Source organism: Cyprinus carpio, chromosome B1 (genome assembly GCF_018340385.1).
Source record: "Cyprinus carpio isolate SPL01 chromosome B1, ASM1834038v1, whole genome shotgun sequence".
Taxonomy (NCBI): Eukaryota; Metazoa; Chordata; class Actinopteri; order Cypriniformes; family Cyprinidae; genus Cyprinus; species Cyprinus carpio.
The window spans coordinates 8,530,219-8,553,136 of record NC_056597.1 but is presented as its reverse complement, the minus strand read 5'-3'; the positions used below and the strand labels follow the sequence as shown (position 1 = coordinate 8,553,136).

The following is a 22,918-nucleotide window of genomic DNA, read 5'->3' as shown; positions in this document are numbered from 1 at the left end:
CTCGGCTCAGTAATGTCTATGGACATTTTGGCCTCAGATACATTCAAGAAGTACTCTCACACTCCCTCTTTCTCTATAGGTAACCGTATTATTTCAATGATCACTGGTCATTTTTTTTCTTCAGATTTTTAAGGGTTCAAGAGCATTGTGCTGAAACCTTATTGTAAATCATAAGATTATCAAAGATCACCATTCTGACATAAGAATGATCGGCCAAACCAAACCATAAGACGTAGAGACCTTAAACTCTAAAGGATGGTAGTACCTATCCCGTCTACAACAACACCAAGGCTCGCCCCGATTGGACTGATGGGGGCGCTACAGCGATCAAAGGTGTGATATCACTCATAACTCCTAAGCGCTTGTTCTTGTTGCTTGCTCAAGTGTCTTATATCAGGGGAATTCTTGGGTCTAGACAAAACAAAACGCACATGATGGATTTGATCAGATTTGTCAAGTGCTCTTATGAATGTTTTTAGCAGAACTTTTTGTAAATTTACTACTACAATACTGAATGAAATAGCATAGACTTTTTCATTGCGAGTGTTTGCGTAGGCTATTTCATTTCATTCTGTAACCTACTTGTTCTAGATCTATATACTAGTGTTAAATGCTACTGTTTTTGACAGCAGTGATAATGTTTCTGATGGATAATATCATGATATTTTTATATATATTTATATAATTTGCCTTACAGAATGTGCTATCCTGTCAGCAGTAACCTGACCATGGGCTTTTTTGATTAGTTAAAGTGCCGGCTATGCAGTGTTGCCAGATATCATAAAATACATTAAAAATTAACCAAAATTATTTCAAATCCTTGCAAATAAGATAACATAAAGATATTTCTGATACTAAACTGCAACTTCAAACTTGATTAACTTTCCAAAGTGTCAAATTAAGTGAAAAAGACAAGTCCAAAAATGCTTATAATAGCTGGATCTGGCAACACTGCACCTTCCGCCCTCACTCACAGCTCTCTGAAGTCTCGTCACTCTGCCAGCATCTCGCAGCAATCATTTTCATATCACGGATGCTAAACATTCTTGCAAACTGTCTAAACGGAATTATACATGTCATGCAGACATTCATATGAGGATTAAAACAGCAAATTAGTCATTCAGAAAAGAAATGTTATTTTTGAACATGAAAAATTTACAGAGGTCCAGTGACCTCACAGCTGGATATGGGCCTACATGTGTGGTGCACTTGGAACAGATAATTATTTACTAGATGGTTTTTAATGAAGAGAATGGTACTTGAATTATGTTGTAGTTACATTTTTAAATGGTATTTTTATCTTGAATTGACCAAATGCTCTGAAAAAAAATAATTAATTAATTTATTTATTATTTTGCCATATTTCCCAGCACTATTTTTAATCAATTATGAAACTGGTATAACACACACAAACGCACACACATGCACGTACAAACACATGCACGAACACACACATAGCCCAACCCCCTGTCACTTATCTTTCCCTATACTGTTGATCTGAGGTGCTCTGAGAATGAAAGGTTTGTTTGAGGCTGATGATGATAAAAGCCCCCAAAACACACTGGGATGTAATGTTAAATAAATGACAAACGGCTCAGGGATGAGGGTCTTCGGTCAGTACTCAGGGGCCAGATTGTCTGAATGAGGACAGCTTGAGGAAGTAGTGTAAATATCACAGCATCAAAGAATCTAAATGACTATGGATCTAAATAAAGAAGCTTAACTTATGAGAGTTTGTTGTCAATTGCCAGCATGCGAAATGAAATAAGTTTCAGTTTTGCTATTTATTTTCCTTTTTCTTTATTGAAGTTGTGTACGTTTGGAATGGAGCGTGTATAGGAATTACAATATCATAGAGCATTATTTGTCATTTTTTCCATGCGCAGGCTCATTGCTAAAGTAGATTATGGCAGGCTGAGTAATTTTTAAAATGAGATTTGGCCAGCTAGTTTAATATCTTAGATTGCCATTTTATTAGTGTGGCTCTTATTGGTGACGTACGAAGCTTGAATAATTTAAGATTTTTTTTTACACATTTTTCTTTATGAGAAAAGCTTTTTATTGAATAACCTCTATATTTCAGTGCAACAGACGTTTTTATACCAGAGCATCTGAGAGTGAGACTTTCATCAAAATAACAGACGCCGCCTGGAATTGATTTGGTCTGAAATTCCACAGATAAGTTTAGACAGATGAGAGAAAATGAGGCTATAGATATGGATGGACAATCATACAAAGGCAACAGAAATATAATTCCCTATATTTTTTTACAGAACTATTGCTGTGATTTGATTAGCCGTATAATTTAGCACAGCTATGCTATCAGAATTTCAACCAACAGTCCCTACATGGAAAAACTGGGGGTAAATCATCATGATTTTTTATGCTGGTTTATCATGGATAGGGCCAGACCAATATAACCATTGAGTTCATTGCTAAAACAACTAAATCTGACAGAACAAGAAAATATTGCTAGGTTAAGCATGTTAACAACACTGTTAAAAATGTTAAGGTAAGTGGTTGCAATCAGTTCATTTTAGCTACTTTTAAACACATACCTTAATGTATTTATTTTTTATTTATTTTTTCTCAGTAAGGTCTAGTGGGGAAACCAACAAGCCATCATACAAAAACACAATATATAACCAGTCATGGTGTTTTTTATTTTATTTTTTAATTTTTTTAATTTTATTTAATTTTTTTTTTTAAGCAGACAGATCATTTAAGAAGCTTTCAGAAAATGTGTGATAACGGCTCATACGCAAACATAATATAAGTAGCCTACATATATATATATAAATATATATATATATATATATATATATATATATTCTTGATATACAACACACATGGAGCCTATAAGAAATTTGAATTTTATATATTAACATGCAGTATCTAGCCTGTACAGTATCTATGTATGAATAATACATTGGGCATACAGTATATATCATACATGTATATCGATTCAAAAACCTGTCAATACATGTTGATATTAAATAAGTAACTTAAAAATTAAATAAATAACAAAATAATATATTACATATACATGTTGTTTTGATGCATATATAAATAAAATATATATTGTTGGCATATGGTTGCATCATATAATAAACTATAACACAGAGATCATCACAAAGATTTTATTAATGCAAACAAATTTTACTATGGGGATTTTACATGAATATATTAATCTACCCAGAGAATGTACATATGTGAAAATTACATATCGCCTATATAGGTAACATACTCAACAATATTACTCTCGATACAGGGCAATATATTTCATGTATTACATTTTTATATGAGAGTGTTGAATAATACCACTTAATGACAGTTTTATTATTGCTTTTTATTTTTAGTAGTTGTTGTTGAATATGTGCGGAAATTGTTGTTATATTATTATAGTTTCAGAATCCCTGTTAGGAAAAAAATAAATAAATCTTGCTTGATTTCCCAGATGGGTCAGGCTTTTAGGTTTTACAGGGGTTTTGGACACTTATCAGCTTGGCCAGGCTGGAAGACCAGCTTAAACCAGCTAAGAACAGGAAAGCTAGGCTGATTTAAGGTTTTTTTTTTTTTCGTGTGGGAAAAAGATTACGTAACTACACTGTGGGAAAACAAAACATTAGCACCCCAAGAAGCCAGTGGCAGCATTGGTAAGCTGTTTCAGAGAATGAACCTGTTAAAAACCAGCACTGCTGGCAGAAATGGTTGTGAGCGAACATGTATAAACGCCGGAGGACTTGGGGGAAATGTGTATGCATGCTTGTCTTGTCGGCCTGCCAATGTGTCAGCAAAGTGTGCAGGTACACATGGATATGCATGCATATATCATTGTGTCCAAGCATGTGTGTGTGTGTGCGTGCTGTGTAATTGAGAGTTTCTCTGTCATTATGCAAGCCCACAAACATTCTGACACCTTGATTTTGACAATTCTATCCAAAGCCTAAAAATAATAAATAAATATAGAATTCAGAGTTAGGAACTGCACAACATGTAGCCTCTCAGCCCCTGGAGAGAACATTTACATTTCATATGTCTCACACAAACTCACTCCAGGAAAGCCTCAAACACACATATCTAAAACATGCCATCCACCCAGCCATCCAAAAGCAACAGCAGCACAGAAACCGTGTTCAGCATTAATGTCTGTAGCACTTGAGTTCTCCACTAGTATTTCTCACACATTTCAGTCTGAGTACATTTGTGCTGTAACTCACTCTGGCTATGGGCTTCTCCTTAAAGACACGGCTGGGTCAAACAACACCTGCCAGCCCCAATATCGCTTTATGTTTACAGTGAATGACTGCACTTTGTGTTGACCAAAAAATGCATTGAAAACTCCACAACAGAGCTTAACACATTCACATTACTGTACAGTTGCATCATACTGTGAGCTTAAAACCCCTATTGGCTGGGCTTATTTAAAGCTGCAGTGTTTTATTTCGGTACCATTAGTAAGACCAAACATAATTGCACAAAAAAAACTAAAAAAAAAACTAAAAAAAAAACTAAACATATTTAAATACTGTACATATGAAGAATTCAGATGCAAAAGCCTCTAAGTGTCGTCTGAAATTTTCTTCTAAAATTATCATTTTTATCAGGCTGCTATATTTATGTTTAGTTATTTCACTTAAATTGCATAGAAAAGGACCTATAGATTAAACTTATTGAACCTAAACATAGGAATCTAATAAAAATGCTCATTTTAGAATAAAATTTCAGATGGCACTTAGAGGCTTTTACGTCTGAACTCTTCATTTATAAATAAATAAATATAATTTTACAGTGATTTACAGAAAACACTCACTAAAATGTTGTTCAGTATTACAATAGTTTATATAATAATTAGAAATCAATGGATGTCATTAAAAGACTCACAGTGCATCCCCCCAAAACTAATTAATTGTCACTTTACCAATCTTTGCCACTACCCTTGAAACACTAGATTTTTCCCATTTGTCAAGTTTTTAATCATTTAAAATCTATTAAAATTTAGTATGATCTTTATTTATTTATTTATTTATTTATTTATTTAATATAGGTAAGAATAACTTTGTAATGCTGATTTTTTTTTTCTTCCCAAAGTTATATGACCTATTAAAATAGAAGCTTTACTTGCACTGAATATGCTTTCCATGCACATAAAATATTTTTTTTGTGAATTAATTTTTATGCAGACACCATAATGGGATGTCTTGTCTTTGACCCATATCAAAGAAAAAAAAGTTACACACTGTTGCTTTAAATGGTATATGAAACACATCTTGTGCAAATTAACTCAAGGTTGTTGTGTTTCACTCACCGCTTCAGGTTAGCAGGGGTTCACAGAGGGAAGAAAGAAGTTTCAGATCTATTAAACATGCTTCAATCACCGTGTGAGGAGCTGAGGGTCTGATATTTTTGATGTAATATTAATGTCTCTGAGTGGCAGTGAGAGTTCACCATTAAGGCTTGTTTGGATCTCTTGAATCATGATGCTTTGGCTCAGCTGTCCGCATGGCAACAGCCTCTGCTCTTCTCAAGCTCTTTCTGCTCATTAATACTGCACTGGTTCTAGTTAGTATGGGTGGGGGAATTGGAGGGTTGTTAGCCCCTTGCACTATCACCACCCTTGTGGGACTCTCCACAGAGTCCAGCCCAGCCCCACGGTCACTACCCCCAACCTGATCTCTTTTAACATTTGATGTGGAGCTAAATAGACACCAGAGAGGAAGATTTGCTGTACTGCAAATGTTGTACTGTAATGAGCTCTGGGTTTTACCTGTGGCAACTGATCTCTAGGGATAATCAGTAAAAGATATTTATAGCATTGAAGTTACATTTGTGTAGATGCAGAACATACTGTACAAATAATGTAAGCTTTGTCATTATTAAAGCTATTGTAAACATGCCATTTCAATACTGGAATATATTATTAGGGAGTTTTACAATGAATATAAGATTAAGATAACCTCTGCTTAGACTGATCTAAACATCTGGACAATTAAGCCACACTTTATGAATGCCATTGTATCAAACAACAGCAACATATTTAGTTGAATTTATATCAAAGAAGCTGATCTTTCATTCCTTTGAAACAAACAAAAAATGGACACTTTCTGGTTGTCGAATTAAGTGGAACGTGTTCCTTTTTAAGTTGGTGAGCTAGACCTGTGGTTGTTCTGCTAGGAGACTTATTTGCTAGGGTCACTGGCTTCATAAATTCTTCTAAAAATGACCTTTTTGAAGGGCACCTATTATGCCCCTTTTTACAAGATGTAATATTGGTCTTGGGTGTCCCCAGAATGTGTCTGTGAAGTTTCAGCCCAAAATACCCAACAGATCATTTATTATAACAGCTGCAAAAAGTTACATTTTTGAGGCGTGTCTATAAACAGCCGGTAGAAGAAACATAACTGAGAGCGAGAGAACTGGTGTTCAACTGTACATACGGGAAGACAAATGTACTGATAGTGGGACGAAACAGTGCAATGTTACAGTGCTGATCAGTTAAAAAAAAAAAAAAAACTTAATGTACGCAGACAAATGCGGTTAAAACACTATAAGGACATGACATTCACAAAGGAGTCTGGAGGGATACATGTATTTAGGTAGATTTTAAGGTGCATTACCTTAAAAAATAAAAGTAATCCACAGTGTCCTCAGAAGCTCAGATGTTGGGACAAAAAAAAAGCTCTTATATTTAGTCTTACATCCAAACACAGAGCACAGGGATTGCTTGCGAGACATTGTTGATGTTAAAGCTGCTCGAGCGCCAAGAAAGTGGAGGACAGCGTAACCGCTGAGGACGGAAACTATAGTAATGCAGGGGTGTCAGTCAACCCCCGTTGCCTGGTCCTATGCAATGTGACATCACACTGCATGAGAATCAAAACAGCAGCCTAGTGAGACTGAAGGGTGATTGTGTTCATACACTGCCAATACACATTTATGTCCAAACACCATGTAAAAGTGGATTTTGCATAATATTTGCCCTTTAATGGATAAGATTGATAAGTAAATGCAAAAATCGCAAGAATAGCAGTTCTGAGGAAAAGTCCAGTATCTTTTGTTTGCAAATGACACTCTGTTTGATACCTTGTTATCTAGATCAGGGCACTTCAAAGGGGGTTGCCAATTTGATCTCCATCGAAATCCATGTTTATTAATATTAAATTATTTGAATATTATATTCAAATAAAATATAATATTATCTGTACATCAACAATAATTATTTTATCACCTATGCAACATAATCATCATAAGTTATGTAAATACAGTATTTTAAAGGAATAGTCTCTCAATTTCATCTCAAGACCGGGTCCAAGACCATATTTTCATAGTTTTGGACTAAAATTCATGACATAATTTTAATTGAGTCTTTTTGTCCATTTAGGAGTCCCTGCTGTAAATCAATAAAATTCATATATTTTGAAAATTCATGTAAGTCTCTACAAAAGTGCTCTGAATATTTTCAGATATATACACTGTGCAGCTCAATTTCTTCCCTATGCTCTGTCTCTTTCCCTCTCCACAGGTGGTAGATTGAGGGCTTGAAGGATGGGTGTGAAGCTCTTCACTGTGATTACAGCTCATGAGGCAGATTGATCATATCAATCAATCTTTCTTCCTCAATGACACTGATGCTGATGAGCCTCCCTGTCTTTACAAAGGATAAAATGACCCTGCCAACAGAGTATAAGACCACCTGGTCCAGATATGACTTTTAACCTCACACTTCTCCAGACATAAAATCATTCATCACGTTGCAGTACTTCATGCAACAAATTGTATTTCACGCTGTTCCTTTAAAGGAGACATCTGGATAACCAAAGATGAGGAAACGGTTAAATTGCTCTGCTTTACCAAAACACAAACCAGTGAAGCTGAAGCACAATCCAGCCAATGAAAGTGAGCAGCGAATTCTCAGTCAGAGCACAGGAAATGGGCACACACAGGGAAATTGATAAAAACGATGTGAGAATAAGTCCTGAGAGTCGAGAGAGCCGTCCTGTGGAGACTTGGGCAGATTTTAATAATGAAGTTTGGCCATATCTGCGGATACAGCAGCCAGATAGAGGAAGACAGCAGGCTTTTAGATAAAGCCGTGTGTCTCTATTAGTGTGAAACTGAGCTTAGGCCAGGAGACATCCCGCATTTGATGTGCTGAGACAATGCCTCTCCAGGATGAAATGAAATTTGCAGTTATCATCATTATCATGATGAACAATGAGAGTCTGGCTAGGATGGCAATAGTTATGAATACCTTGTGCCAATGTTTTATTTATTTTTTTACAGACTGGGAACACGTGCTAGCAGGTCTAATGCTCAGAACATCAGGAGGCAGAGGTTGAAATGAGGATCTGAGATGCTATAATTTAACCAGTCAAGACTGTTTGAGATTAACTACAAACTGGGCCAATACTAACCAAGTAGAATATATATATATGTTAACTGTTCCAATGTTTGGGGTCTGTAAGTTTTTATTTTATTTATTTATTTTTCACCAGTGCTACACTTAATTGTTCAAAAATACAGCAAAAAAAGTAATATTATGAAATATTTAATAAAATAAATTCTACTTATAGAATACTATCATATCTTACAATGTTGTTTATTGCTGTGAAGTTGAATTATCGCAGCCATTATTCCAGTCTTCAGTGTCACATGTTCCTTCAGAAATTATTCTAATAGTCTGATTTGCAGCTCAAGAAACATTTCTTATTATTAGCAATGTTGAAAACAATCATGCTGCTTCATATTTTTGATTATAGTTATATTCATATTAAAGAAACTGAAACATCATTATTTTTATTTCTTTGAAATGAATTTAATAGGATGTAAAACAAATGGCATTTGCTTGAAATAGAAATATTTTATATATATCTTTATTAATGTTTCAGTGTATCTGTTGGTTGATTTATTGTATCCTTGCTGATTAAAAGTATTAATTTCTTAAAAAATTGTACTGACCCCAAACTTTTAAAGTTTAACTTAACTTAACTTAACTTAACTTAACTTAACTTAACTTAACTTAACTTAACTTAACTTAACTTAACTTAACTTAACTTAATTTAATTTAGTATTTTTTTCATGCAGTTCCAGCTGTCCACCTATGAAGCATTCCCTATACTATACTGATTATAACTATAACTTTATAATTAATGAATAAGTATTTTTCTTTATTAATCTATCATTTTTAATGCATCATAATTGCATGCAGTTATCTGTTTAGTCCACTCCTATATTCTCCTGTAATATGAGCCTTTCAACTTAAAAAAGCCTAGAATATCAACGATCCCCTGTTCAGTTCGAGTCAGTTCAGTGTTAAAAAAAATCTCTACTCACCAGCCTGCTCTGTGCTGACGGTGATATTGGCAAGCTGTCTCTCGGATCTTCCCAAGCCTGACACTCCATTCAGAGCCTCGATTTGGAATGTGTAGTTGACATGCGCCACAAAGTCCTGGACCACCACAGAGGTGCTAGTGAGGCCCGTGGGTTTAGGTACGAAGCGCACGTTGCTGTTGCATGCCTCGCAGGCCTGACCATCAGCTCCGCATCGGAAACAGAAGACATTATAGCTTACATCCTTCCGACCACCTGTGTCGCTGGGCGGAGTCCACTCCAGAAAGAGGGCGGTCTCATTGATGTTAAAAACCAAGTTTCGAGGAGAGGAGGGTGGTCCTAAAAGAAAAGACACACCTGACTCATTAGCAACCATAATTATCATGCTGACAGAAATCCATCTGTGAGAGAAAAAAAAGCCTATTTGAGCAAAATATTATGCAGATTAAGAATTTTGATCTTTTTTCTGCTCTCCCAAAAATGGTGCATATGCATTAACTAATGAATCCTTTTAATGCCTTAAAAAGCACTCGAGAGCGTTTGCCATCTCTCTTTCACTGGCTCCCTCTGGTTTCACTGATATACAAATGTCTCTGCTCTAGTACCCTGGTTCTGCTTCCTATAGAATGCCGGCTCAGAGCCAGACACAGGGAAGTCTGCGTTTATCTGCTGTTTTCCAGACCCAGCTAATGATGATAATGAGAATATGTCCTAGACATGATCATCATAGTTAATGATAATTGCACCCACTCGTGAATAACAAGGAAGCAATTATTCCTCCTCTCCTGTTTTTAATGCAGATTGCTGCTGGTGTTGAAAAGATTGAGTTTGGTGAATAATTTGGGTAAGCGTGATGGGGGGCAGAAGGAGGGAAAGGGAAGAGGGTGATGAAGCAGAAGACTGAAATAACTGGAATTCTGATTGATAGAATCAGAAATAAGAATGAGAATGATGAGAGAGAAAATGTATGCTCATTATCACTATTTTTGGCACATTTAGTCTTATTGTTCATCTTTGGTTTATCTTTCTTAATTACTTTCTCAATTATTAATACTTATTTAATTAATTCATTTTCATTTAAATCTCTAGATCCCTTTTTTTATTCTGCACTGGTACTGAATTTTATTTTTTTAATCTTATTTTACATATTTATTTCTCCTCTGGGAAACTGAAACTGGTGCAATGAAAACATTCTCATCTCCTTTATCACACCGCTGACTCGTTCACTCTCACTTCATACAAATGCAGCTGGAATCTTCTTGTGTCACACTCATAGATGGTATTGAAAATAAGAGAAGAGAGAACTTCAATATTAATATCATTGCAATATAGTTTTAGTGTCCGTCTTGTTGCTAGGATGATCAGATCACACTCTGGTATTACAGGATAGACTCTAGCTTTTAGTGTGAAACTGCTTAAAAGAATAGTTCATGAGTATGTTTATTCATTTATTTTGGAGATTTTCAGATCCTCCGCAGTGAATGGGTGCCGTCAGAATGAGAGTCCAAAATGTTGATAAAAACATCATGATAATCCACACAACTCAAGTCTTGTGAAGCCAAAGGCCCATTTGTAAGAAACAAATCCATCATGAAGATGTTTTTTTTTTTTTCATAATCGATAATAATTCTTCCTTCAGGGAAAAATGTTGTCTTCTCACATCTAGATCCACCAAAATATTTTGTTTAGAACTGTTTTGGACTATTTTCGCTTGTTTTTATCAGCAGTTTGGGCCCATTCTGATGGCACCCATTCACTGAAGAGGACCCACTGGTGTTGTAATGCTAAATTTCTCAAAATCTGTTCTGATGAACAAACTCATCTATATCTTTGGTGAACTATTCCTTTAAATATAATTTGGTGTTCCTATCTTTTTTTTTTTAAACTGCCACCACTTTGAAAAAACAAATGCATGTAAAGCACACTAAAATTGAAATTGAAAATAATAATAATAATAATAATAATAATAATAATAATATTAACTTATTATTTAATAATATTTGTAATTATGATTATGTTAATATTTAAAATTATTATTTAAGAGGATTTAAATGAAATCAGAGCAGAAGGCTGACTAACGTGTGCAGGCCGTGGTGGGAGGGTCCTTGCTGGCTCTGTAGTAGTTTTTTTCGCAGTGACACTGTGCCGAACCCTCAGTGTGGCTGGAACTGTGTGGGGGACACTTTGAACATTTGATGTTTCCTGCAAAGGCTTTGTAGAACCCAGGTCTGCAGGCTGTGGAGAAAACATAAGAGAAAAGTTAAGGCGTTCCAGAATTTATTGATAATACAAATTCACTTGAGCCATTAAATTGAATAATACAGTATGTGATGTATTACAGTATGACTTCTAAAGGGTCATCTTACAATGAAGACTGGAGTAATGGCTGCTGAAAATTCAGATTTGCATCACAGAAAATAATAATTAAAAAAATTGTAAATAAAAATTCACTATATTACTGATTTACTGTATTATTGCAAATAAATGCAGCCTTCGTAAAAATATCTGACTTATTTCAAAACCATTAACAATCCACTTTGCAATCATGTTCACACAAGACTCCTTCTAGCATTCCCTATTTGACAAATTAAATATTTTATGTTATTTAAATATTATATTGTTGGTCTAAACTCACATGCAGACAACCATCCCTAAATGACCGGTTAAAATATGGAGACGTATAAGGCAGATAAAATGTGAGGAAATGTTTTCAATCTTTAACTACCCCATCAGTCTCCGTGGAACTGGTAGCTTAAGAGATACATTAAAAGCTTCAACTTCTCCCTCTCTCAGTCTCTCGCTTTCTCTCCAGTGTGCAGCCTAACTCATTTGATCTTTTCTATCCTCTAAACCATAGCAGCTCTTAAACACTCCCCGTCTTGGACTAATACTCCACACTGAAAGACTCAGGAGATCAGCCAGACGAGACTGAGTTAAGTGGTACACACACAAGCACACATACTCACACACATCATAGATGTAAGATAGCAGATCTCTTTCTGTAGTGTCTCTACCTCTCTTTTCACACACACACACACACACACACACATACACATACACATACACACTAGTTTTACTCTTATTTAAATTTGCTCCTCAGAGGTTGGTAATTCTCTATAGCCACAACATTACAGGCATTGATCTGTTTCTCTCTGACTCCAGACACCTTCTCCAGTAACAGGGCCATTCCCGGAGAGCTTCCCCAGCAGCCTTTCGTCCTTATTGTGATGCAGGGAAACAAGTTGTGTGCGCAGGACCTCTGTTAGCATCTTTTAAAATTGGTAAAGGCGTTTGGCAGCTTTCCTAGTGAGGAAAACAACTCCAATGTATAAATCATTAATGAGGGTTCTTACTTTTATTTAAATCTGTTGTAAACAAAGTCAACTTCTATTTTGCGGAAATGGAGAGCATATATATATTATGGAAGTGCAAATACGACAAGCAGTCAAACAAATAAGCCACCAAACAGATCTGAGAAAAATTATCTTTCCTGATTTGCACATTAAAGTAAACGTGAAATGTGGATCGCAACCCATTTTATTTTCACAATAAGTCATATTTTGAAGTGAAACACGATATTGCATAGAAGAAAATGTAGAGTGGGTCTTTTATCTGTTCGGAATTTATTGCAAAAGTGTGCGTTAAATTCCAGATGAGACAAGGTGGTTAAAGATGTCAACTGAAAAGGAACAAAAAGTTTTAAATAAAAACTATATTTAAAAAAAAAAAAAAAAACATTAATGTTTTTTTTTTTTACCACTGAAGTTGTGAATTATAAGATAATGTCAGACAGTAGATTGTTATTTTCTTAATGTATTATTATTATTATTATTATTATTATTATTATTATTATTATTATTATTATTATTATTATTTCCTTGAAAGTCATGAAAATTCCCACAGCGATGTCATGTCCACTTCTCAAGTTACAGTATATATAGAGAGTTTCTGTGATGAAAATGATGGTGGTTGAAAATATATTTGAAACATTTTGGAATAAAATCTCTTTTTAAGTCTAATTTCACAGCTAGCATTTTTTTTTCTTTTTCCTTTTTTTTGTATCCCAAATACACACAATTAAAATATATTTTCATACTTTGTGCATAATTTGACAAAATTCCAGCACGACTGGAGATGACACAATGAAATATTCATCAAAAAACATACAAACAACAAAAAAACAATTATGATCGAACAAAAAATAACCTCTGGGATATAAGAGTGTTCAAAGTTGAAGAAAGATCCTTTTATATCAATTTAACACTGTAGTTCCAATTATTTCTGTTCTTAGTGCTACTGCTCCTGATCTTATTACTAGTATTACTTGCATTATGACCTCTAACTGGAACCACAAGTATTGGTATTTTAACAAGACCCATGGCAGCTCTAATTAGGCCAACAGAAGAAGTAGATCTGCCTCAGTGAAGTGAAGACCAGTGATACCAAGAACGGTACGATTCTGCAGCATTTACCTTTCCCCAGAGGATCCACAGGCAGCCATGCTGCAGAACGGTTCAGCTCTCAATATCAAAGGATGCAACGTTTTAGTCTTGGAATAATGGTTAGAGAGTCGGACTCCCAATCGAAGGGTTGTGAGTTCGAGTCTCGAGCCGGAAGGAATTGTAGGTGGGGGGAGTGCATGTACAGTTCTCTCTCTCCACCTTCAATACCATGACTTAGGTGCCCTTGAGCAAGGCACCGAACCCCCAACTGCTCCCCGGGCGCCGCAGCATAAATGGCTGCCCACTGCTCCGGGTGTGTGTTCACAGTGTGTGTGTGTGTTCACTGCTCTGTGTGTGTGCACTTCGGATGGGTTAAATGCAGAGCACGAATTCTGAGTATGGGTCACCATACTTGGCTGAATGTCAAGTCACTTTCACTTTCACTCACTTTCAAAGCAGGATGAGGCAGCGCTGGAGGCAGGCGTGATAACAAAGTGGTCATTTGAATCTAGGAAATTAGTTCAATTTTAATTTGCTCACATTGTAAAACGCCTCCCGGTATGGCTCTTTACGAGGCTTGTAATTACACAGTGGTGGTGGGGGTTGGCATTGATATGGGTGCGCTGGGAAAATAAAAGCAAAAAAAAAAAAACACATAAAAACAATACTACATTCACCTTCAATTAAGCTTCATTTTCAGAAGTTTATTTGGTTTTATTTTAATGATTTCTGTTGTTTTTGAAGCAATTAAGCCTCATTCATACAGCATACTTCAGGTGCTAAAAGAGTAGTTTCTGCTACTTTCCCCTAAAAAGCAGTTCCCGGATCCAGCGATGTCCACCAATTAAATACAACCCTCAGTGCCAGTTAATGGAGTCCGTAATGAATATATATATATATTCCCCTCAGTCAGACATGTATTGAGTATCAGCTGACATACTGTCTGAGCAGGGGGTTAGAACAGCAGGGGAGATGAACAGGAGACAGTAATTTAGAAAATCGATCCAATTCCCTGCAACAGCGCTTTAAACTTTTCTAGAAAAAACGTCCATGGCTCTAAGAACGAACCTTGGAAAAGTTGTTCGGCTGCCTGACCTCCAGTTCAGGCTTTTGCTTAATAGTCATGTAGTGCATAATAACAACGTCGAGGAGGGTTTAGGTGGTCCATTTGGAAAAAAAGTGGAGTGTTTTATTATTCAGAGTGTGTCTGAATTGTTACGATGACAGACAGCGTAGAGAGTAAGTCTCTCTCTCTCCCCCAGCAATCATCCCATCTCAACGGCACTTTGCTTGCCCCCGAGGACAAGACCTTTATGACAGGAGGACAAGAGAGTGTCTGTGTGGAAGATATAGTTCTAGAGATTCTTTCCCTCCCCTTCTTTCTTCGTCTTTTCTCCGTGTCTCCTTTCCTCTCTTTCTATGACAGTTTTGGGGCATTTTCCAGCGCTGCTGTGTTTGTGTGCATAAGGTGTAAGGCTAGGAGGAGACGGGAACTGAGAGAAAGAATTTTAGGAGAGAGCGAGGAAGAGATGTAGTCCCACAGGTAAACAATTTCATCGTTAGCACAGGGGACTGCTGGTAGAAAATGCAATTATGATTTCGTATGCGGTTTAAAATTCTCATTCGCCTTTAATGAATGGACTCAGAGCTAGTGACCCGACGGTGCAGAGCAGTCTAGGCCTCATCATCTCTCTTCTCTCTCTCCCTCTTGCCTTTTCTTGGTCTCTTTATCTCTCTCCTTCATTCTCTCTCTTTGTCCCTCCATCTGCCACCCTCCCTCTCTATATCTCTCTCTGTTGACAGTCTATCTGGGTATGGAAATAAGCATTGGAGATTGCCTCCAGCTGTATGTCAGTCCCCAGAGGAGGAAATAGACCCATGATAGCACAATTACTTAATACGCTAAAAAGCTGGAAATAATAGCTTTCGTGTGTGAAGGAAACAAATCGGGGAGCTTTGATAGGCAAAAAAAAAGAAAAAGAATTGCAAAAAAAGAAATTCAATCAGTGGTCCATTTCGGGCAGCCCCGGATCCTGCTGATTCCACTAATTTGTGTTATTTTTTTTCGCCTCAGCATTTAGATATACAAATCCCATTGAAGGGTTTTCCTGAATGCTAATCATATCTGTCAGTTAGCAGTTGGCAAACAAAGGGTAGAGTGACAGATTGCTGGAAAATACTCAATGCTTCCTCACATGACAGTTTTACAAAATGCAGAGTATTAACAGTCATTATTCAATTTGGAAAGGCAATCTATAGCGAAAATTGTAATGGACTGCTAAATCTGTTCAGCGGCTTGCAAGCGCGTGCTGCCTTCCTCCGACTTGCCGCCCGGAGCGAATATTGAAAAAAGAATTATAAGCATTGAGTTTTAGGACAAATGATTCATTTTTAATCTCCAGTTGGTATTTAAATGTTATGAATGTGATTTTCTACCTCTGCACGAGGAGACGAGTGTGTATTTTCTGCCTTATGCACAGCAATAGGCCTTCATTGAGCGGAGGAGGAATTCTGCTTTCCATTTATCTGTGTCAATTTGATGTACTGTACATTTAACTGTCTGCTAATGCAGAACTTGCTGTTTGGTCCAGTATCTAATGTTACCGTGGTATTGTGGAGTTAGCACATAACTACTTTTTTGGGGGGCAATACATTGCCCCAGAAATAATTGCAATAAATGATATTATCGTCACGGGCTGCTAGATAAAGCGTACAAATAAGATGATAGATTCCAACAGGGTATTTATTCCAAGAAACACAAAAGAACAGTTAATCCAAAAACAGCACACATCAATAACCAACAACACAAACTGAACAGACAGGAACTTAAGTACACAGACCAAATGAAGATAATTAACAAGACACAGGTGAATTAACTAACATAATCAAAGGCGAGACAGAAACTAAGCCATAGAACAAAACTAGATAGACAAACTAACAGAAACCGTGACAATTGTTGACATTTTAGGACCATTGTTTTGCCACTATATAATTATTATAGAAAACAGTGCTGAGGCAGTTGAAGGAAATCAAATGTTTTCAAACAAACAAACAAACAAAATGTTGAGTGGTTATGGGAAAATATGAATATAAAAACATTTTTAAGCTACAAATTTCCACAAATGAAATAATTCCTAATCTAGAAATGACTGAAAATCATTCACACATTTGTATGATGTTTTTTTTTTTCTTTTCTTTTTTCTTTTTTTACTTGCACATTTTGTAAAGTATTGCATGTCACCATGTGTATAACATATTTTTGGGGTTGAATTAATGTATTGTAATACTTCATAATCAGCTTCATATAAAATGATTACAGAACACTTATACAATTTTAGTATCCCACCTCCATAATTACTGTATAAATAGGGCTCTGCATAAAATGTTTATCCTAAAACAACAATGGCCACATGCTGAAGTTGTCTAAAACTACTTTTGGCAGACGCACTTTGGCGGACAATATTTCTGATGCAATGCACTTGTACTCCTTTAGCTCATAAACATGTATTTGGCATTTCTCTCTAAATTTCCATCCTGCTCATTTTTACTTCTTTCATCACCTCTTTTTCCCTGGTTCCTCCTTGTACATTCTGCATTACTCGCTTCTTCCACCTCCCACACCCCACTTTCCTCCCATCAACCATTTCTTTCTTTTCCTCTCACCCTTTTTCTCCCTTTGTCATTAAACTTTAAGCTCTCACTGTATTTTTTTCCTCAGCCTTTTTTTGACAATGAGTCCATTTTTGCTGGGTGGAATTAAAGAGAGGAAAAACAAAGTTAATGAATTCTAAATGAGAAGCACCGAGGCTGGAGGTGACACAGGGGAAAAATACTTCCCGCCCCCCTGATTGATGATCATAAGAGAACATTCAAATAAACCAAACCGAGTGATTTATTTCCTGCTGCGTAAGACCTTAGCCACTGGCGTATACAGGAAACACATTTGACAGACACTGAGAGACAAAGCGTTCAACTACAGCCATCAGTTAAAGCTTAACTGCAGGGTCCTTAGGCTTCCATTGTTGGACATTTGCTTTTGACGGTTCAAGGAAGTGCTCTGGTCATATGGTAGATCTAAAGCCCTATTCGGACGGGATTAGTTTTCTAAACTATGTTTGAGTTTCAATTCTTATCACCTGACATCTTTGATTTTCATGTTCCAATTTGGATGGGACTAACAACTTAATACAGAGGTGGGAGGGTCTGTTTTGTACTTCTTGGCATCACAAAGATCACACGCTTATGAGTGCATTGCGTAGTCATTCAGATCGATTACCATTACATTAGTATAATCAAATACCATGGTGAAGTTAAATGGCTAGTATAGCAACACCATGTTAATGTGTGGTTACTTTAGTTTAACTTTTTTGTTGTTATTATTTACTTGTAGTAAACCCATGTTTAATTTTCATAAAGGTACATATGCAAATAAAACATTATGTTATTGAGTGCAGAAATGAATGTGAGTAAGCTTACCTGACGCTGATATTACAATAGCTAGTCTTAACAGTTTACGTGATCTGGCTCTTGATTTTATAATTGTTATTTTATTATTATCATTTTTTCTTTCAAAGGAGGCAAATATATCAAACATACAGGTGGTAAGAGCATCTATGGTTATTCACGTTGGCCAAAACACACAAGGAAACGCCGCCAATCACAGACATTCGGATTAGTTGACGTGGCAGATTCAGACAGGATTAAAATCACCAAGTACATCTGTGAAACACAAATTCCTCTAACGACCCTCTGTAAAACTAGTCCCGTCCGAACAGGGCTTAAGACAGCTTCAGGGGTTTGAAAGATGGATACATGCAAACCATGGGAATATAAGTGCATGCTTAAGTAGGCATGACAGGGTAAACTACGACCTGATGCAAAAACCTTACATTCTTTGACAGTTGCTACCAATTACTTCAATTATCTTAATGGCCAACCTCTGACCTAGACGTAAAAGTGCTATTCCAGAGAGAAAACACACTACAGCACAAAGTTCACCCATCTGACAAGCTTAATGAACATCTAACAGGCTTAACGAGCTCCTTCACACATACTGGCATTCAGTCGATTTGGATTCAATTATCATTTATGGTGCAATCAAATCTAAACCTGCTTAGAGAGTGTAATAGGCTCCTAATTGAGAATGATAGTGTTATGCATTGGGCATTTGAACTTTATGCTGTTAAGACATTTAAAAGCACCATTAGGCATGTACAAATTAGCAAAATACAACTAAAGTTGAATGTGTGAGCATCCTGATACAATATTGTACTTTAACGTCAGTTTTTTTGTGTCTGCTGAATCATACATAAGCAACGTTTTCAAGATTTGTTTTATCCACTTTTATTTACATAAAAAGAACACTGTGTAGAGTTGTTTGGGTGAACTTTCAAACAGCTTGGATATTTGATGCTGTTCTCTAACCATGGAACATTCTCTCTCCGGTATATTGAACTCTGCATTATGCTCTATTTTTGGAGAAGTGGGCATCCTAACTGCGGATAGTGAGATGCATAACTGTTGTATCAATCAAAAAATTTCCCTGAGTTGAGGATGGCATTTGAAATGAGTCCAAACAAATCACTGCCGGATGATCTGCAAGCTTCTTTCTGTACAAAAGTGACTGACTGAATAAATAAAACTGCAACGTCTACCTCTAAGCACTGAAAGCTGAAAGATATTTCTAGATATTAAACTTGTAGTATGTTGACTGATTCAATCTACTGCAGTTAGAAGCAAGAAAATGTTTTATAGAGCGATTACACTTGAAGGATATCCAATATTTACAATAAGTCTCTTGGCAGAAAAAGAAAAATATATAAGAGAGATAAAGCCATACACATACATACATTCAAATGATAATGTGTACACTAATACACAAAGTGGTGTCCAAACATCTGAAATCAGCAATAATGCTTTATATTTTATATAAATGTTTCACTACAAGCTATATTATTAGTATAACAAATGGTATTACATCCAAAAATTCTGTATTTGTGATACAGTAGGTGGAAAATATTTGGATGACCTACTACTTGAGCTGAGATTTTGAAGTACACATCCAATTGACACTTTACTATCCCATGAGGACATGAGAGAGTAGTTGTGAACAGAAGTTAAGTGACTCAACTGACCAACTGTAAGCCACATGACAAAGTAAACATTGTGGATGTACTGTAATACAACTACAATATAACACTAGCAAAGTTTGTAAAGGCTGTCAAATGTAGAACTTAATCTTATTGTGGTTTTGGATGAATTATTTTCACGCTTTGCACATGTGTACTTAGAACTTATTATTACTGTTGTTGTTATTATTACACCTTTCATACATAATGTGCTTAATTTACAGAACTTAAAACATGAGTGTAAAAGGAATCAAAATGAACAGAGAAAACATGTAAAAATAGGATACAATAATGATAATAATAAAGTACTACATTGCCAATAATAAAATATACCAAATATGTTACTCAAAGCTTACTTAAAAAAAAAAAAAAAAAAAAAAAAACTGATTTGATTACATTCACTGTAAAACAGTGGAGAATTTTCAATAATACTCCTTCCTTTTACACTTTCATAAAAATTTTCTTTATAGGTTTGGGATAAAGTTCTGCACATCCTTTCCTCTGGCATATTCTTTTATTAAATATATGTTGCTAATTTAATTTTGCCTTCAGCAACCAAACAAATGTGGAGAACTGTCCTATCTATTTAACATGTTTTACCACTTTAAAACCCATTCCATAGAATTTTCTTTTATAGAACAGCACAGAAAATGTGAAAACAGTCAGCAGATTCCATCAGAGAGAAAAAGAGTATAAAACAGAAAAAGTACCAAGACTTTTATACAGTAATCAAACGGCTACTGCAGAAGAAATCTATAATACAGAAGAGTAAACACTGCTGTACAATAATTTTATTGTTTCTCTACTTTTTAGTCAGAGTACGTTTTACTTGATTACTAAAAGTTGTTTTGGAAAACAATTAAAAACTGCTGCTTTTATAGACCTATGCTGACAGAGAAAGAAAAAGTGTATCCTCTTAACACCAAATCCATATCCACAGTCTTAAAGTGCTTCAGTGAAGGGCCTGTCTGATGGATGGACATCAGCACACTGGTGTAAAAACTGTTTCAAGTGCCCACACACAGAACATGTTATGAATACTGTCTTAATGACAATTACGATGTAGAGCGAGAGACTGGAGTACTATTTAAAAATCAGCAGTGTGTGTAAATGACAGAGAAGTGGAATCTGCCTGTGCAAAGGTACTGTATATGAGAAGAGAGTGAGGCAGGCAGAGAGATGTGAGAAGCCTTGAAACGTAATCATTTCAAACGATGAACTGCCACTCAAAGCAGAGCGAGGGGGTAATTGGGTGTCATTTGCAAGTAATTAAGTGAACGTGAATGTGTGAATTCAAACGTATGCAGATTTGCTCATTAACAATTGTCTCTGGAAGTGAAGAGCTCACTGATTCAGCGTTGTCTTTGTGTGTATGAAAGAGTGTTATATATTCTTTTAAGCAAGATCTAAGAGCCCTCAGCCATGCTAAATACCACAGATGAGGTACTGTAATAATGTGTTCTGACTCTTTCTTTTAATTATAAATGTCTCTTCAGGCCAAAGAGCATAGCTGGCTCTTCATTTATAGTGGGATGCGAGCATGCCAAAAATTAATGAATCAATAAATACACTTTAAATATTTAAGTATTCATTATTGACGATAACATCCTGGCCGTGGTGGGGTTATGCCTACTGAAAGTGTATCATTTGGGCTGTTTATGAATTAAAATGGTTAATACAATTAATTACATGATTTGCTGCTCAATGAGTCAAATTAATTAATCGCATATTTCAATATTTGCTAAGGAAATCCCACAAATGAAGGTAATTTAAGAGATTAGACTAGTGTGGCAGACGAATGAAGAGCCAAACTGACATTACAACAAAATATACTATTCTTTTTATTTGCAAATTATTAAACATAAGTCCACAGCAATCATATTGCCTTTGGTATTTTCAGTTATGTCTCATGTTAAAAAAGCTTGGTCTACATGACAGAATTTACAGATCATATAATATTTTTAATTCATTGAAATGTTATCTTTATTTTAAAAATTATTTAACTAAATGAAAATGTTAAAGTAACATATATAAAATGTATCCTTGTTTCTCTCTATATTTTTTTCTTAATTTTTTTTGTGTGGAACTAAAGAACAGTCAACAGAAAGCCATCCCAAATTCAAGGTGCTGATTCTGTCTCCACCTGTCCGACTTGGTTACCCAATAACCCTCCCCACCAAACCCTGGATCCATGCAGGCATGCACAGGGATCATTTCAGCTCCCATCTGCTTTTAGTACTCCAATATGAATTCTAAATATTGCCTGGCCAGGAACAATAAGAAGGGAAAAATCGTCTATATTTACATAAACAGCCTGGACCCATCACATTTCACAATCCAGATATATATTTTACAGAAAGCAATTCCATTGCTTCTGAGAATGACATTAAGGGAAAAACTAATCCAAAACCATACATTTTTAGGTTGCACTTTTTCTAATTTAACAGTTTTAGAGGAAGGGAGGCGACGCAGATGATAATCATTTCTTATTTTGAATATGGGCATGATGAAAGTTATGCATTTAGAAATTGCATTTCTTGTTTATCTTTCCAGGAGAAACTCACAATCATCTGTTTGAAAGTCTGCGGCAATGAGTGAGGGCTGAAGCGAAGCCAAGGCTTCCATCCGGAAAACAAAGAGAACATATGGGACAAGAGGGAAGAGTGGATCATTCATCAAGAAATCCTGATGTATTCTGAGGAATATCCATCATACCCTAAGGGCAAACTACTGGAAAGAAATAAATGGAAAGAAAGAGGAAGGTTGCATTTGTCTATTCCATAGAGGAGGTATCTCCCAAGGACATACCTATGGACGCCTCTTAGATTCTGATGAAAGGTAGATAATAAAAAAGGAGGAAATAAAATGGATCTGGGGAAAAAAAGCTAAAATGTGATTATCAGCAGATGAGCATTTTTCTGAGATGAACAGTTCTGGCTATCAAAAGTGTTTGGAGTCCATTTATCCAATTACATCACAGTGTAAGGTTGTCATTTTCCATACAGACATGAATGAGTG

General features: G+C 35.8%; 1 protein-coding gene across 3 annotated transcripts in view; it reads right to left on the bottom strand.

The window, feature by feature from the left end:
- Nucleotides 1-22,918, bottom strand: part of epha6 (eph receptor A6) — a 97,987-nt gene that overhangs the window by 21,972 nt on the left and 53,097 nt on the right. For all 3 annotated transcript variants that reach the window (XM_042716465.1, XM_042716466.1, XM_042716467.1), the window contains exons 4-5: nucleotides 11,410-11,565; nucleotides 9,334-9,669 (exon numbers count right to left, since the gene is read on the bottom strand). In XM_042716465.1, the coding sequence (XP_042572399.1) occupies nucleotides 9,334-9,669; nucleotides 11,410-11,565 (492 nt within the window). The remainder of the gene's footprint in view (nucleotides 1-9,333; nucleotides 9,670-11,409; nucleotides 11,566-22,918) is intronic.